Source organism: Gracilinanus agilis, chromosome 1, assembly GCF_016433145.1.
Source record: "Gracilinanus agilis isolate LMUSP501 chromosome 1, AgileGrace, whole genome shotgun sequence".
In the NCBI taxonomy this organism is placed as follows: domain Eukaryota; kingdom Metazoa; phylum Chordata; class Mammalia; order Didelphimorphia; family Didelphidae; genus Gracilinanus; species Gracilinanus agilis.
This window is the reverse complement of record NC_058130.1, coordinates 446644360-446662492: the sequence shown is the minus strand read 5'-3', so window position 1 is coordinate 446662492 and position 18133 is coordinate 446644360. Positions and strand designations below refer to the sequence as shown.

Below are 18133 nucleotides of genomic sequence, written 5' to 3'. Positions count from 1 at the left end.
ATCCGGCCATTCTGGCTGGCAATTTGGAACTATGCCCAAAGGGCTATAAAAGACTGCCTGCCCTTTGATTCAGCCATACCATTGCTGGGTTTGTACCCCAAACAGATCATAGATAAACAGACTTGTATGAAAATATTTATAGCCGCGCTTTTTGTAGTGGCAAAAAAACTGGAAAATGAGGGTATGTCCTTCGATTGGGGAATGGCTGAACAAACTGTGGTATATGCGGGTGATGGAATACTATTGTGCTCAAAGGAATAATAAACTGGAGGAATTCCAAGTAAATTGGAGAGACCTCCAAGAACTGATGCAGAGCGAAAGGAGCAGAGCCAGAAGAACATTGTACACAGAGACTGATATACTATGGTAAAATCAAATGTAATGGGCTTCTGTACCAGTAGCACTGCAATGACACAAGACAGCTCTGAGGGATTTATGGTAAAGATGCTACCCACATTCAGAGGAAGGACTGCAGGAGAGGAAACATATAAGATAAACAATTGCTTGAATGCATGGACTGAGGCGGACATAAATGGGAAATAGACCCTGAACAAGGACACTTGTTACAACCAGTGGAAATGTGCGTTGGCCATGGGTGGGGGGAGAGCAGGGGGTGAAGGGGAAAGTAGGGGCATAAAGTATGTAAACGGATTAAAAACGAATATTAATAAATAATAAATTAATTAAAAAAAGATGCACATGTAGCTTGCAGAGATATATGAGGTAGGGTAATGATGGGTATTTAATGCTTGAAAGAGTTTGCCTTGCAGAGGTTTCTTTTCCAGGTCTGACCCAACTTCCTGCGGCTTTGCTCAAAGCATCCCCTACCATGCAAATCAAATTTCACAGATTCAGTTGACCAAGATTTGGTCTTTATGTCAGGGTAAGAATGCAGACAAATATCTTTTTGTTTTTATTAAATTTATTTATTTTAAAGTATTTTTCCATGGTTACATGATTTATTTTCTCTTCCTCCCTTCTTTCCTCCCCACTCCAGGAGCTGACAAGCAATTCTCCTGGGTTATACATGTATTATCACTCAATACCTATTTTCATATTATTCATTTTTGTAATTTTGTAATAAAGTAGTTATAGACAAATATCATTCCTCCTTCAAGTAAATAACAACAACCAGAAATTGTAAATGCATAAAGTAGCAAGTAAGAATATTCCAAATAATAACAAGTCATGTCAGAAATCAGCTTTTCCCTCTGGGAATACTCAAGCCTACAATTTCTGGATTAAAATAGAAATATAAAATTTCTGGATTAAAAGATATATACATATATACATGTACTATAACTATGTAAAACTATAGATACCCATACACTTGGGCAAGTGACTTCATTCTCTGGTCTCAGTTTCTCCTTCTGAAAAACCCCCTGGGATTATGAGGAAAATTACTGTAAATTATAAGTGCTATCTGATGCATAACATATACATACCTACAATGTATTCCACAAGCCTTAGTCCTTGTTTTAAGTTTTACTAAGACTTGTGATTGTGTGTGTATAGCCATACTTTTTGCCATGCCAACCAGAAAAAGAGGGTATGAAAGTCAAAAGGCTTGTTTTAAATTTAGATTTCTTGCCAGGCCTCTGCTTAAGTTCAGGTTAAAATCCATGATCATAAATAATCACAATTTCTATTTCAGACAGACATACTCAGATCTTTAATTGTTAAGAATTCTAGTTTCATGTGTAGTATTAATTTGAAAATAAGTAAAAAGTCAGGTTTTAGAATTTGTACTTATAGCTTACATATATGGCCTTTGTGAAAATGTTTAACCACTAAAACAATGATGTTGGTTTGCTTTGTTCTACCAGTAAGAAGAACCAATTCTTAGCAAAAAATTGGAAAAGAGGGGATACCCTTTGATTGGGGAATGGCTGAACAAATTGTGGTATCTGTTGTGATGGAATACTATTGTGCTCAAAGGAATAAAGAACTGGAGGAATTCCATGTGAACTGGAAAGACCTCCAGGAATTGATGCAGAGTGAAAGGAGTAGAACCAGAACAACGTTGTACACAGAAACTGATACATTGTGGCACAATCGAATGTAATGGACTTCTCTATTAGCAGCAATGAAATAATCCAGGACAATTCTGAGGGACTTATGAGAAAGAATGCTATCCACATCCAGAGAAAGAACTGTTGGAGCAGAAACAGAAGAAAAACAACTGCTTTATCACATGGGTGGATGGGGTATGATTGGGAATATGACTCCAAGTGATCACCCAAATGCAAATATTAATAATATGGAAATAGGTCTTGATCAGTGGCACATGTAAAACCCAGTGGAATTGCTCATTGGCTATGGAGGGGGCTGGGAGGAGGAGAGGGAAAGAACATGAATGATGTAACCATGGAAAAATACTCAAAATTAATTAATTAAATTAAAATTTCAAATTAAAAAAAAAGGAAGCACCAATTCTCCAGAAGTAACCATGATTCACAAAATATAAATTACATTTAATAATTTTTTTTGGTTTGCAGAGATCTGTGATTTCTCTGATATAAAGCACTCCCAGGGAGGAAACCCCCTCTATCAAAGCTGATGAACATTTGCTTTGCAACCAAGAGAGTTGCCAGGGAGCACAGAGAAGTTATAATGCCACACAGCCAGTCTGTCTGAGGCAGAACTTGGGAGCCAGTTTTTTACCCACCATGTCATGCTAACTCAATAAACTGATGAATATTTAACAATCTGTTTTATGTAAAATATTGGAATATTATTTGGGCTGGTTTTCTAGTAATAATAGTCACACAAATACAAAATAAAGAAAGAGACTAGGCAGTGAATGCTGAGTAGTTGTTTTGCTCCAAAGTATTAGAGATCTGGGCCTAAAGGCAAGAAGATTAGAGTCACTATAGGACCAAATGAGATAATATTGGTAAAAAGTGCTTAGCACAATAATTGAGTTATTGCTGTATAAAGTATTTATTTATTTCTTTCTCTTCCCTACTATAATGGGCATTGGGCTAAAAGTCAGGAGATTTGGATTCTACTCCTTGCTCAATGTAGTAACTTGCTCAAGGCCAGGTCTCTCTGGGTTTCAGTTTTTTCATCTTTAAAAAATACATTTCAGAAATGTTTGATTGCTAAAGTCTCTTCTAGCCTTAAAATTTGGTAGTTTCCCATAAAGCATCCAAATTTCACATCATTCAGTAAGCTATTTAAGGAATGATGACATATTTACTTTATATGGTTTAAGCAACTGTTAAATAGCTGTGAAATTCAACTGAGGCCAAAATCATGACTCAATGCTTGTACCACAGGAAAGATCTCCTAAGCACTTTCCAGAAGATTTATCATACCTTGACCCAAATCACATAAAATACTGTAGTATCACACTTGGAAAACATCCTTAGCTTTCTAGGTCTTATAAGTCAAGTAGTCTTCAAAGGAGTTTTATTGTGCAGCCTTTTTTAAAAGTAAATTCCTACAATGAAGGAATATTGTACAAACTGTCAGATGTGGTCATTATTTTGTGAGTTTTTGCAAATTATTTTTCTTTGTTATGAAGGAGGCTTTGGTGAAGGGAAGGGGCAAAGGTACGTAGTTCCATATGTTTAGAAATGACTTTGAAGTAAAAACAAAATGTATAAATAAAACTTATTTTTAAATTAATATATTGAAAAGAAACAGCCTCAGATTATCAGACTTGAAATCCCATAATATCTAAAAACAGAGCAGAAAAATAAAAAATAGAAAAAAAATAAGAAGAGGATAAGAGATGGTAATGAATGTTAAAGTAAAAGCAAGGCAGGACAATATAAGAACACAAATTTTCTTCCTGCCAAAGCACATAACTGAGCTCCTAAAAAGAAGAATGTGTTCATCATTTTAAAATGGGAACAAGACTTGAGCAAAATCAAGCTGTTTATTCGCTCACATTTAAATAGATATTTTATTTTGTTTTGACTTAGAAAGAATGAAGCAATCAGGAAGGCAAACTTTGTATCATTTGAGCTGGGAGACGCTGACACAAAAACATCACACTTGGTTTTATATTTATATTGCCCTGGCTTCAGTTTCAAATGGAGTGGCCAACTTAAAGTTCAGTTTGGAGGGAAAGATTAAGATCACTTTTTAAAATGCCAAGTCAAACACAGCCTAGCTCTTCTTGTCTGTTCATATCACTGCTATCCGGAATATCACATCTAGATGGTGACAGATTAAATTCAGTTTAAATTGGTGGTTTTGGGGCTCTTCCTCTTCTGTATGAGTCTGTTTTCCTCAATAAGCATTTCCATCACTCAGAATAACCAGTTCTGAAGAAATGATGGCACTCCAGTTTTTTCCTTCACATCATAGAGCATGAAGTGAAATGGATTGTTATCCTCCTAGGCAAAACAGAAAATCTGCAGCTTTCTCTTGAACACAAGAGTCGGCTAACTGAGCTCAAGGAGAATTCACTTTTGACCCTGCTTCCCCAAGCTATTCATTATTTGATTTTTGCCAACCAGAGCCATGGCCAGAATAGAAAAAGCATGTAGCAATGTAATGTCATGTAATAAGAGTTTTATCTGTGTTGGTTTCTAATCCTACTGACTATGAGCTCCTTGAAAGAAGGGACTATTTTTTACTTTTCCTTGTGTCCCCAATGCCTATGTAAAGAAAAGTTTGTGGTTTTAAAAATAAAGAACCAACTATGTGTTAGGCACTGTACAATAGTAACTATTGATTCTAAGAAAGAAAAGTTTGTGGTTTTGATTCTAAGGCAGAAGAGCAGTAAGCTTCATGAGGGCAGGACAGTTTACTATTTAACCTTTTCTTCCTTAGCACCTAAGACCTAATAAAAATATGTTGTTGTAGAAAAAGAGCACCTGACAGAATCAAAAGATATGAACTTAAGTCCTAACACCAGTCGCTTATTACTTGTGTGTGACATTGGGCAATTCCTACAATCTCCCTTAAACCTCAGTTTACTCATGTGTAAGATGAGGGAATTGGACTGGATGGACTGGAAGTTGTTTTCCTGCTCTTAATTTGTTTTCTTTAACATATCCAACACTAAATTAATTATCTCCCCCTGCCCCCAACCCTCATCTCTTCCTAACTTCTTTAACTATGTAGAAGTCACTACCATTTTTCTATTTGCCCGTGTTCAAAAATAGTCATCTAGAAAGTCTCCCTTTCTGTCTTCTCTTGCATGCAAAAAATTGCTAAGTACTACATATCTCATTTTCATAATACATGTCATATTTTCTCTATCCATTCCTTACTTTAGGCATTTATCAACTCTCACCTGGATAGCTACAAGTCTCCTGATTGTTTTACCAACCTCAAGTCTCTTTCCAAGTCATCTTCCATCCCAATGTCAAGTCAATATTCCTAAATAATGGGTCTAACCATGCCAATCCTCTTCTGTTTAAGGAGCTCTAATAGTTCCCTCTTGCCTTGACAATCAAAACCAAACTTTTTTGTTCCACATTTAATGACCCTCAACTTTGGCCCCAATTGTCTAGCCTTATTACATACATTCCTCCTCTTCTGCATACTGTCCAACTAAACTGGCCTGTTTGCTGTTTCTCATACACCAGAATTCTACTTTCCATTTCTGTGCTTTTAAACAAGTTCTCTGCCATGCCAGGAATGCACTCCATCCTTACTATGTCTCATAGAATCCTCAGCTTTCTCCAAAGTTCGGCTTAAGTGTCACATTCTACAGGAATCTGAACTCGATCTACCCAGTTGCTATTGTCCTACCTCCAGAAATTACTTTGAATATATTTACTTTTCACTATATGTGTTGTTATATAGACTGTAACTTTCTAGGAGCCAGAAACTATTTCTAATTGGTTTAGTATCCCCTTGGTATAGCACAGAGCCTGCCACATAGTAAGCACATCATAAATGCTTATTTAATTGTTGTCCCATCAATCACAAAACATTTGGCTGTTTTTACACTGTATTCCCTTTGCCAGAAGAAATACTCTAAGATTCATGACACTTCACTTTTGCTTCCAATTGTTTCTTTATGGGAACATGCAGAACCCAAGAGCCTTAGAGAATGTGACTAATGGATTAATGAAGAATATACAGTCTTCAAAATACAGAGCCATACTGAAGTTTCCATAGGAACTTTTAAAAAGGAAAGGTTCAAAGGAATTTGTGCATGTAGAAAGAATGATTTGCCAAATGTCTTAGTTGACTGAGACTACAATGCTCACAAACACGATACTCTATATGATAAACAAAACAATCAGAATTCATATCCTTTACTGATGTATCTTAGTAATAGTGCTCCCAGACTATTGTCTACAGTATCCTAGAAATGAAAGTAAACAAAATTTTATTACTTTTCTAGTTTGAACCTGACCATTTTAGCAGTTAATCAAATGGTAAAGCAGAAAAAGGGAACTAAAGTAGAAATAAAATGTTGCTAGAAAAACAAAGAGTACTTTTGAATGTACATGGAAGCTGCTTTTTTGATCTGTTGTGCAGCTGCATTAAAATTTTTCCATGAAATAAGCAGTTAGTTGGATGAATGTCCAAAAGACCATCTTTAATAATAATTAACCACTTCACAGATTTCCATTCTGTTAACTAACATTGCCAGAGAACTAGGCTGGGGAGAAAGAACTTCAATCATATTTTCTAGTTAAGCAACTTTTCTAAAAGGGTAAATGCTAGGAAAGATTTTTCTAGAAATGAATGTTTTCTGTTGACAATAATTGTACTCCAGAGGCATAGATAATCAAGAGTCATCAGCTATAATGACAGCTATGCAATAAGAATAGTCAAATTCTTTTATTTTTAAAAGATGTGCTATAACATTGATCTTTGAAACTGGATAAACCCCTCCAGAACTTTTTTCTTTCTCTTGTACATTTTTCTTTCTCTTGGATTCCCCTCATAGCATCTTGTATAACATTCTGGGCAACAAATTTATCTCTTACACCTGTCTCCATTTTTCTTTTCCCTCTGCCACCATCCTAGTATGGGTCCTCACAATCCATAAGAGCTAGTGCAATAGTATCATGAATTTCCCACAGCCTTTCTTTCTTCTTCGCAGGAGAGCCAAGATAATCTTTACTGTGTAAAAATCTCTATGTACAAGGCACATCACTCTTCATCTTTAAAATCTCAAGTGGAGATTGCCTAAAAAGTAAAATGCAAACTCTTTTGCTTGGCATGTCATAGATTTAGAATTGGAGAAGATCTTAGAAATCTTCCTGTTTTTTTCTTGCCATTTTCCAAATGAGAAAACTAAAAAGAGAAATTAAGTGACTTGTTTAAAGTCTATTTACCTAAAATTAAACTTATACAAGTAGTAAGATGAGTCAAAATTTGAACCCAGGTCTTTGGACTCCAAACCCCTGTGTTCTTTTCTTTGTACCAGGTCAGTGCCACTTTACCTTACACAAATAGACACACACACACAAACACACACAATTCATACTCTTCCTTTTAAGTGGACTTTCCTCACTTATTCTTCCCTTTACCTACAGAATTTCTACCTCTCTTTTGATTGTTCTATTCAAATACTATTTCCTCTATGATGACTTCCCGGAACACAACTCCCACCCCCTACCCCTCAAAGCCAGTACTGATTCTTTTTCTTTTTCCTAACAAAGCCCTTGAACTTCTCAATTGCACTCAGCATATATAGATTTGTATTAAATCTGTAATATGTCAAATTATATCAGACTGTAAACTTCATGTAACTTCAAGCTTCATATCTTATCAAAATTTAGCTCTTCCCTAGTACCTCGCAAAGAGCTATTCATACAATAGGTGCTTGATATTTGTTTATTGGATTGAAATTCATAAATGGTTTTTTAAAATCAAGATCTGATCAACTAAAGAAACAACATTCTCCTTTCATTTGTTATGTCAAACTACAAAGTCCACTTAACTGAGATAAAATAAGACAAAGCAAATGTGGTGAACCAGCTAGGAAAATTAGAACCTAATTTAATGCAAGAAAAAAAGAGATCTTTTTACAAGCTGATAAAAGCCTTACAATCAATATACTATGTGGCAATCTACTGAGCACAACATTTCTTTAACCATCACTGAGAAACTAATTTTGAGTTTTTAGCTGCATGATATCAGAGTCCCTGCAATGACAAAATGTACTATTAAAAAAATACACATTAAATCATATGCATCATTGATTGAGTTGTTAGCAAGGGAAGAGCAGAAAACCAAAAATAGTACCAAAAATAGTGCCAAAGAGACCAACAGAAAACCATTCAATCACTGTAAGTACCTTTATTTTTTAAATATTCTCATGGGAAAGGGAAAGAGATTAAATTATAATTGCTACAAAGATGACTTTCAGATCTACATATCTAATCCTCATTTCTATCCTAAGCTCCATACCGAAATCCTCATCTTTGTGACGGACATCTCCATCTGGATTCTCCATAAGCATCTCGAACTCAGGATGTCCAAAACAGACTTGATTTCTCTTCTGAAATTTACCATTTCCTCCTATCTTGACTAATCCTGTTGAATGCTCTATATTTTCAGTGACCCAGGCTGAAAACCAGTCATCCTCTATCTTTTCCTCTCACTTTCCCTTCACCTAAATGGTCATTTGCCAAGTTTTGTGAAAAAGTTAATGCTTGTTTTACCTCCATTATCTCTTTTACATTTAGCTCCTCCTCTCCATTCACACCAGAACCACCTTCTTTAAGACCCTCATTACCTTTTTATTAAAGTATTGCCATAGCCTCATTTTTTAAAATTGTATTAAAATTTTTTTTTACATAGCCTCCTTTTATTTTAAAAACTTTTACCTTTCATCTTAGGATCTTGTACTAGATCCAAGGCAGAAGAGGAGTAAGGGCTAGGTAACGGGGGTTAATTGACTCTCCCAGGGTCACACAGGTAGAAAGTGTCTGGGACCATATTTGAACCCAAGATTTCCCCTTTCTAGGCCTAGCTTTCCAATCCTTGAAGCCACCTACCTGCCACCTTCTGCCATAGCCTCTTTTTTTTAAGACCCTTACTTTCCGTCTTGGGATGAATACTGTATATTGGTTCCAAGGCAGAAGAGTGGTAAGGGCTAGACAATGGAGGTTAAGTGACTTGCCCAGGGTCACACAACTGGGAAGTGTCTGAGGTCATATTTGAACCTAGGACCTTCCATATCTAGGTCTGGCTCTCAATCCACTGAGCTACCCAGCTGCCCCCTGCCATAGCCTCTTAATTGAACTTCCTCTAATCTTTCTCCTCTCCAAACCATTCTCTAAAGAGCTGCCCAGTTAATATTCCAAAAGCACAGGTCTGACCATGTCACTCCTGTGCTCAAAGTTTTTCTTTTGTCTCTAGAAACAAAATATAAAGGTCTCTGATGGCCAATCAAAGTTCTTTACATTCTGACTTTAACCCATTTTTTCAGGCCGATTTCACACATATTTCATCTCATGCACTAAAATGAACTGTTATTCCTTGGATGCTACATAGATTCTCTAACCTACATGACTTTGCACTGGCTGTGTCTTGGGCTTAGAATCCTTTTCTTCCATACCTCTCACTCTTAGGAGTCTTGCTCAGCTCAAGTGATACATCCTACAAGAACTCTAAAAGAAGACTTTCTTTTGTTAGCACCTCGCCCCACCCTGTAATTATATTCTATTTTTATTTTTCATATATTTTGCACTTACTTATGTAACCCCTGAACCAGAGCCAATTGGTATGAGACTGTCTCCTCACTGGTGGAGATGGGGAGAACAGGAGAGTTCTAGGTTTTAAAGTCCTTTTCTAGACTCTTCAAGGGTAGTCCTTTGGGTGTCTTCCAATGCCAGTCTTCTTCAGGACTCCACAAGCTTTAGGACCTCTTAAGTTTCAAGTTGCTTTGGACACTTCTGGCTTCCAGAATTGAGAAGGAAGACAGAAAAAGCCAACTCCATTCAGGCTGCTGAAGGAAAAGACTGAGAAGAGATGAGAGGAGCAGGCAGCCTCTGATATATCCTTATATCCAGCTTGCTATGTACTAGAGGTTTTGGGGAGCTCCCCCTTGGGTGAGATCTAGGATTCTATCTTGGATGAGCTAAGTTATCTCTTCTCAAAAAATTAGCTCAAAAGAGCTCATTCACTCTGTGTTGTCTGGTATATATTCTCCCGTGCATACCTTCTATAGTGTCTATTTTGCTAAATTTGGATAAATGGATTTCTTTGCCATTGGCTTTGTGTGTCCATTGTGGGGAAGGGATCATCTTGGATACAAAGCTTGGGGTCTTCCTTCCCCCTAAATGACAAAGCAATCACAAATTGGATTGAACCTGATCATATCCTTTAGACTAATTATATTTGAGAGAGATGAATATCATTTTTGCCCAGTACACCCTCTCTCTGAGGGGAGTGGAGTGGTTTCAAATCCCAACTTCCTACTTCCCCTTTTCAAAGGAATTAAAATTTCCCTCAGAGAAGGGGGGTGGGTAGGGGAGGCCAGGGATGTCTATTCCATCTCTCTTTGAGCCATGAATTGGCATGCCTTGATACATGTAGGTCCTCACCAGAGCCCACTCCTTATTCTAACCCGTGTACATATTATTGTCCCCAGTACACTGCAAACTCCTAGAGGGCAAGAACTGTTTTCATTTTTGTCTTTGTATCCCAAGCTGAGTACCTGAGACATAGTAGTTGCTTAGTAAATGCTTGTTGAATTCATTTAAGTTATATATTTTTAAAGTATGTTTCGCTTGTGCCTTTTAAAACTCCTACTTTCTAGAATTGATACTATTGTTTCCAAGGCAGAAAAGGGGCAAAGACTAGGGAATTGGGTCTTAGTGACTTGCCCAGAGCCACACAGCTAAGGATATGCGTGGGGCCAGATATGAACCCAAGAATTCCCTCTCCAGGATTGGTTCTCTAACTACTGAGCCACATAGCTGCCTCTAATGTTCTGTGTTTTTATAAATCCTCACACTACTCTTTTTCCTTTAAGGAAAGAGCATTGCAAGCAAGCCAGTGAGGAGTCACTCTCATTATTCTCAACTGTTATAACAGTAGATATATTTGTGAGCAAATTACTTAGGACAACCAATAACTGAATGGTTTCTTTATGTAGGGGTAGTTAGATGGTGCAGTAGATAGAGTCTTGAGCCTGGCATTAGGAAGACTCATCTTTCTAAGTCCAAATCTGAGCCTCAGACACTTACTAGCTATATGACCCTGAACAAGTCACTTAACTCTATTTGCCTCAATTCTCTCATCTGTAAAATGAGCTAGAAAAGGAAATGGCAATCTATTCCAGTATCCTTGGCAAGTAAACCCCCAAATGAGGTCTCAAACAGTTGGACATGACTGAAACTGAAACTTTGTGATAGCAGTGGTTATATGTGTATTCTTCTTTCTACTAATTCATAAAATTTGGCCTTGACTAGATAAATTACATTGAGATGGTTTTCCCACCCTTGATTCAGTCTGTTAGTTGAGTGTAGGCTTTTGTGTCATACATGTATTTCATCGGTCCCTTTTGTTGTGTTTTTAAATTCTGTGGTTTTTATTTAAAAAAAGAAAAATGCAAAAGTTGTGGTTTTTAAAGAACGTATATCGTTGACAAATATATTGAAGTGGCTATTAATTTAGGGAAGTAAAGCATTTCTAGGATCATTTGTGCCTACCATGAAACATTGTCAGTCACATGAAGTAGAAAGGAAAGGAAAGTTAAAAACAAATAAAATTACAAAGAACTAACATACTATTGCAATAAGACAACTTAATTGATCTTGAGAAAAGAAAAGTTAAGACCTTTAAAAACCTGGCAGCTGAAGGAGCTGATAGAATTCCACTATATTATAGCATCAATTGATTGAAGTTTGAAGAACATTGAGAAAAGTAGAAGAAAAATAGCTAGACTACTCTTATGAAGGAAAACAATACAAAGATCAGATTATTGAATATTTGGAAAAAATGTAATTTTTCTTGAAGAAAGTCACATTTTTTACAGGAGCTTATATTGAAATTATTGTCAGAAGTTTAGGTGTGCCTGTAAAATACAGACATCTCCAACACATTATAAAATAATTACCCCGAAATAATATTTCAGCAATTTTTTTACTTCTTGAGGGAAAAAAGAAGGGAATAAGAATTTATATAGAACCTATGCTAAGTGATTTACAAATGAAATCTTATTTGATGTTCACAGCAACCATGGGAGTTAGGTGCTATTATTACTTCATTGTATAGATGAGGAACTTGAGGCAGGCAGAGATTAAGTTACTTGCCCAGAGTCACACAGCTACCAAGTAGCTGTGGCTGGATTTTAACTCAGGTCTTTCAGTTTCTAGGCCTAGAATTCTATACTCTAAGCGACCTACCTGCCTTTTGGGACTGGAAGTCTTCTGTACCTCCCAACCCCAATAAAAATATTGATATAATGAAAAGAAGTTGTTTCAGGCTTACAGAAATTCCCAAATAGTGCTAGAATACTGCAATATTGCCTTGCATCATAATACTTCTCACGAAAAGATTGAGAAATTTGTCCAAGAGATGGTGATAAGCATGCTTCAAGAGCCTAGGAACTTGCCTGCTTTAATGGAAAACCTATAGGTTATAATAAAGGTAGACTCAGGAAATGGACTATTTATCAAAATATGTTAAATATCTATAATGCATAAATGTTTCATGATGAGTAATAATTAATGTTTCAAACTCTTGTGAATTCAGTTTCTAATTATGTAAAACAAAAATGACAAAAAATAGCAAAAGAGGGACATCTTATATATCAAGACTTTTCCTAAAGACATAGAAAGTTGATTACATGTCAGTACATTTAATTATTTTACTTTGTTCTCATTAATTTACCCACCAATGTACTGTCTCCCTATCCATAATATCCTACTTCCCACCTCCTTACTTATGCATTAATTCTGTCCTGGACCTGGCATGTTTGCCCTCCTTACCACTTCCTCTTGGAATCTCTAGCTTTTTTCATGTCTCAGCTAAAGTGCCATACTCTGTAGAGAGCCCTTCCTCATCTCTCCAATTAAAAGTGTTCTCTTCTCAAGAAGTACACTATATATATATATGTGTGTGTGTATGTGTGTGTGTGTGTATGCACTATATATATATACACACATACACACACACACACACACACACATATATATATATATATACCTGGCTCTTTGAAACATGATTTAGGGTTTTCTTGCCCAAGATACTGGAGTGCTTTGCCATTTCCTTCTCCAGATCACTTTACAGATGAGGAAACAAAGGCAAACAGGATCAAGTGACTTGCCCAGGGTCACACAACTAGTAAGTATCTGCAGCTATATTTGAACTTGGGTCTTTCCAACTCTAGAACTGGCACTCTATCCATTAGCTGCCTATATATACATAATGCAGACAGGTAACTTAACCTCTGCTTTTGGTTTCTTCATTTGGGAAATTAGGAATAATAATAGCACCTACCTCACAGGTTTTTGTGTGGTTCAAATAAGATAACGTATATAAAGCACTCTGTAAACTTTAAAGTGTTATGTAACTTTAAGATATTATTACTATCAACTTATTTTGGCATATGTTATTGTCTCCCAGACAGTTTTGTTTATGCCTTTTATTCCCAGCTCCTTGCACAATGTTTGGCATGCAGCAGATCCTTAATATACACCTAATAAATTAATTAGTTTTTGCTCAAGAGAACTGAAGCAAAAGTAAAGGTTTCCATTATATTGTAGCTTTATGCCAAGTTAGCTGGCCTGCAAATGGAAGCTATAGCTAGTCACAAGTGAAGCTGCGTTGGGCAATGGGAACAGATTGTCACAAATCCATTGCCACTCAAAAATTCAAAACACATAGATTATTAATGATGAGTCAAGAATATTTTAGTGTCACACAGTTTGTACTCTGTGACATTAATGTTATCCTAGATATCTTTGAATAACTAAATCCATGGCATTTCCTAAAAATACACAAACTAATTTAGAAGGGTGATTTTTCAAGCAAATTCTCTTAACCACCGAGTCTTAGTTTCCCCATTGTTATACCAGAGGAATCATCACTAAAGTCCTTCAGGCCTCTAACTTTCTGATTCTAAGATTCTCTTGGTGTCTTGAAAGGGTGGAAATACAGTTACACAAAAATCTTTCCCTTATCAACAGGGTTTTTTAATAGATAGTGTTTTTACTGTTAGTATATTCCAGGGTTAGACTTATCACAAAATTGTGCCTTGGTTCCTTTCTAATAAAAAAAACTATTTAATGATAAATAAAAGTTTCTGGCCCCCTTCCTTCCCCCCCCCCAGAGACTTAGCAGCCAATTTTAAAACAGATTCAATGCCAAGCACAACCAGCAAAACAAGGAAAGTATGTTTCCAGGTCCTTAGGGCTCAATGTTTTAGGACCTAATGTGGCAAAGTTTTCCATAACCTGTTTCTAGAATCAACTTTCCACTCTTTCTCTTCAACTTCAAACACCACAGTGTGAAAAACAGAAAATACTTTTGCTGGCATTCTTGTGACCAAGTAGGGAAAGGAAAAAGCCCTTGTTAGTTGGGCTAGTCAGGTCCAACTAGAAATCTTTCTTCTTTCCAAAATGGCTTTCTCTGGCTGTACCCATTCTCTCTATTCATCTCTCCTTCCTATGTCAAAATAAGGTGGAGAAGAAAGAAGCACATAGTAAAAATTCAAATAAATACACCCACAGGAAAATATTTGGCAAATTCTATAATGTCATAAGGTACAATAGGGATAGGCAAGATTAGTTTGTTCCAGTTTTTTTTTAAGAAGTGAAAAAATAAGAAAAAAACAGATTATTAAAATAAGGTAAAGTCTTAGAAATCATCTAGTCTTATCCCCTTGTTTTCCAGATAAGCAAACGGAGGCCCAGTTGACCAAGATTTATTCAAGTCTCAACAAAGAAGGAACTAGAACCTAGGTCTTTTGACTCCTAGGGGGAATAAAGGAAACAGAATAAGTATATGTGCCTACTGTATGCCTGGCATTGCACTAAGCACTTAACAAATATTTTTAAATTTGATTTTCACAACAACTCTTCAAGGAAGATGTTAGTATATATAGTGCTGTTTTCACTCTCCCTCCCTGTAGGATATCATGAACACCAATAACCATAAAGTACAGTTAATAAGCATAACCATGTCCATTGTCACTTCTCCACAGAGTCTTTAATATATGTATGCCAAATTTTAAGTGATTATAAGTAAGGCATTTCACCAGAGGGAACATATCCTCAGTGGGGTGGTGATCTGTGACATGACTTGAGATAAAATAGGATTTCCGCCCCCCCCCCATCTCTCCCTCTCTCTCTTTCTCCAAAGTGCCTCCTCGCTCATAGTAAACATTTAAAAAAATGCTTGTTTCACTTCCTCTTTCCCTTCCTCCTTCCCTCTCTCCTTCCTTCTTTCTTTCCCTCATCCCTTGCTTCCCTCCCTCCAGAAAGCCAAACCTTTATGTATCTGGGGATACAGCATTACAGTGAAAAGATAAATGAAGAAACTAGACTGTTAGGTTCTATAGTCAGAGCCAGACAGTTCGTGTGAAAGAGTTCTGAAGTTTTTAGAAGACAAAAAATATAATAGTATCCATAGTAGCCCAAAAAAGTTCATATAGGTTGAACTAAGAGAGGTAGCATGTTCAGGTATAGTCCTGCTATATTCTGCCCTGGTCAGATCCTAGAAGACTATGTTTAATATAGTCACAGGCATAATAAGTTGTTCAGAGTTGTTCAGAGAAATATGATCAGATGGGTAAAAAGCCTTGCCATATGAGCCAGAAACTATGAATATTTAGTCTGCAGAAGAGAAAGAACTTAACAAACACTTGATAGAATGGAATGGATTGAAAGGGGAAAAGAGCCAGTATAGAAGAGGAGGTCAGTAATTAACATGCAACCTAGTAGTAGAAGAGAGATTTTTCTTTTTTTTTTTCTTGGTCCCAGAGAAAAGAACTAGGAGCAATGAGTAAGAGCAGAACCCAGATTTAAGTTCAATATAAGGAAAGACTACCTAACAATTAAAACTATCCAGAAGTAGAATTATTGACTTGGGAGATAGTGGATTTCCTCCTTATTAAAGAAAGGTCATCAAGCAAAACCTAGATGACCAATGACCACTTGTCCTGGATAGATAGCCTTTGATATTCCATTCAATTCTGTGATTTAGTTTTCAAATGTGTAGAGTGGGGAAACTTTGAATCAGGGGTGTGGTTTTAAATAAAAGTCTGTCCTGTTATAGAATAGAATTCCTTAAAGAGAGATTTTGTGATTGGGTGTAGGAAAGGGGTGGTTTTTAGGAATAGTCACAAAATAGAGCAAACCGAATAGATCTATAATTATTTTCCTTTAATTAATTCTCCAGAGTCTATTAAAAGTTCAAACATCTTCCTCCATCCAATTCATTATCAGAGATCTACAGGACCTCAGGGATCATCTAATCCAACTCCCTCATTGTACAACTAAGGAAACCTAGTCCCAGAAAGACTCAAGACTAACTCAAAATCATACAGGTTGTTAAGTATCTTATGTGGGATTGGAGCCTAGGACTTCTGTCTGCAGAACCAGTGTTCTTCCACACTGTGTTTCTGATAACAGATAAGAATAGGTAAAAGGTGCTGGGAACAAACTCTTATAACAGTACTTATGATGTAAGGGCTAGCCTGGACTCACCATGTTCCCTATGGGGATAAAGTCTCTTTTTGTCTTTGTGAAACTAACTTTCCTTGAGTTGGCAGGAGAGTGTTTAGTTACCCATCACAACTTAAGCTCCGAAGAGTTCAAATAGTATGAACATCCAAGGGTTTTCTTAAGCAAATACTTTTGTCAGGCTTTGTCATTATTGACCCATCTAGTCAGTGGCCCCTGAGGTTGTCTCTGACTACTCTGATACCATTTCTTTCTACAGGACCTGGTCTGCCACAACCACCAACAGGGCGGGCAGGTGAAGGGCCCAAAGGGCACTGCCAGCAAACTCCTTAGGAGTGCGGAGCAAGTTGGACGGGAACATCTACGTCCCTCCCCACTCCTACCCGGCAAGACAGTCAGTCAGTAAGTAAGCATTATTAAGATCCCATTATGAGCCAGGCACTGTGCTTAAGTGCTGGAGATATAACGAAAAGCAAAAGACAAGGTTCTACCCTTGCTCCCCCAGCCTGGCCAAATCAAAGCCCAAGAAACTGGAGAGTTCAGACTCTGTCGCTTCAAGTATTCCGGATTTCCCTATTCTCCCCGCCGTCCCTCACGGCCATTGTCGCTGTCACGACAATGTCTCCTTCTCTCCCACTCACCGCCTCTGCCTCTCCAGAGACATCAGCCTTTCAGAAGTCGCCAAGAAAGTACGTTTGGGGAGAGGGAGGGTCCGCAGCTAGCTATCGAACGCCTTAGAAACGGGCAGAGATGCAGAGACCCCGGAGGGGGCAGCAGCAGAAGCAGCAGTGCCCCATCTTCAAGCCTCCCCGTGTCCAGACTTCGCCTAGCTTCCCTCACCCCAACAAAAAAGGTGTCTAGTTTCCCCCCAAAATGTCAGCTCCTCAGAGGGGCCCTAGAACTCTCCAGCATCTTTTCCTCCTTCTCTTAGAACCTCGACCCTCCCCCCGCCCGCTTCCATTCCCCTGCCCTGGAGAAGAGGCACAGAGTTGGCAAGAGCTTTTGCAAAGTCCCAGAACGTCACCTGCTGCAGGAGGAAGCTGGTACCTCTCCCGAATCGGGTGGTGGTTCTTTCGGGCTGCCATCCCAGGCTGCTGGAGGGCAAGCGAGCGCTTGCTCAGATCCGGCTTGGGAAGCACTCGCCTCCTGCAGCCTCTCTGCCTTCCATCCCCGCGGGGGCCGCTAGGGACAAGTGGACTGCGGCGGCTACCTCGGGGATCTCGCTCCCGGCGCCTCAATTACAGCCTCCGCTAGCTTCGGGCCGCTGCTCTTCCTTGCAGCGGGCTCCGTGCGCCGCCCTTCCTGGCCTCTCACTTACTAAAACAGACTGGACGAGCAGCCAATCAGACCCCGCCTTTCTGAAGGGAGAAAGAGGTTGGGTGTGTCCTAGAGCAGCACCTAGAGCTCTTTTGTTGGGGGGGCGGGGGGCGGTGTTGGGGGTGTTTTCCTGCCTCGCCCAGAGGTAGGGTTAGGTTTCCAACCTTTTAGAATGCCTGCTCTTTTCCAGACCTAAAGAAGCCATAAGGAAATGTCCTGTGAATCCCCAGCCTACTCGTAGGTAGAACCTA

The 18133-nt window shown here is 38.0% G+C and overlaps 1 protein-coding gene across 1 annotated transcript in view; it reads right to left on the bottom strand.

Moving 5' to 3' along the window:
• OTULINL (OTU deubiquitinase with linear linkage specificity like) overlaps positions 1–17785 on the bottom strand; it is a 42805-nt gene extending 25020 nt beyond the window's left edge. The window contains exon 1 of the mRNA XM_044657887.1: positions 17590–17785. Within this exon, the coding sequence (XP_044513822.1) occupies positions 17590–17650 (61 nt within the window). The 5' untranslated portion in view covers positions 17651–17785. The remainder of the gene's footprint in view (positions 1–17589) is intronic.
• Between the last annotated feature and the right edge of the window lie 348 nt (positions 17786–18133).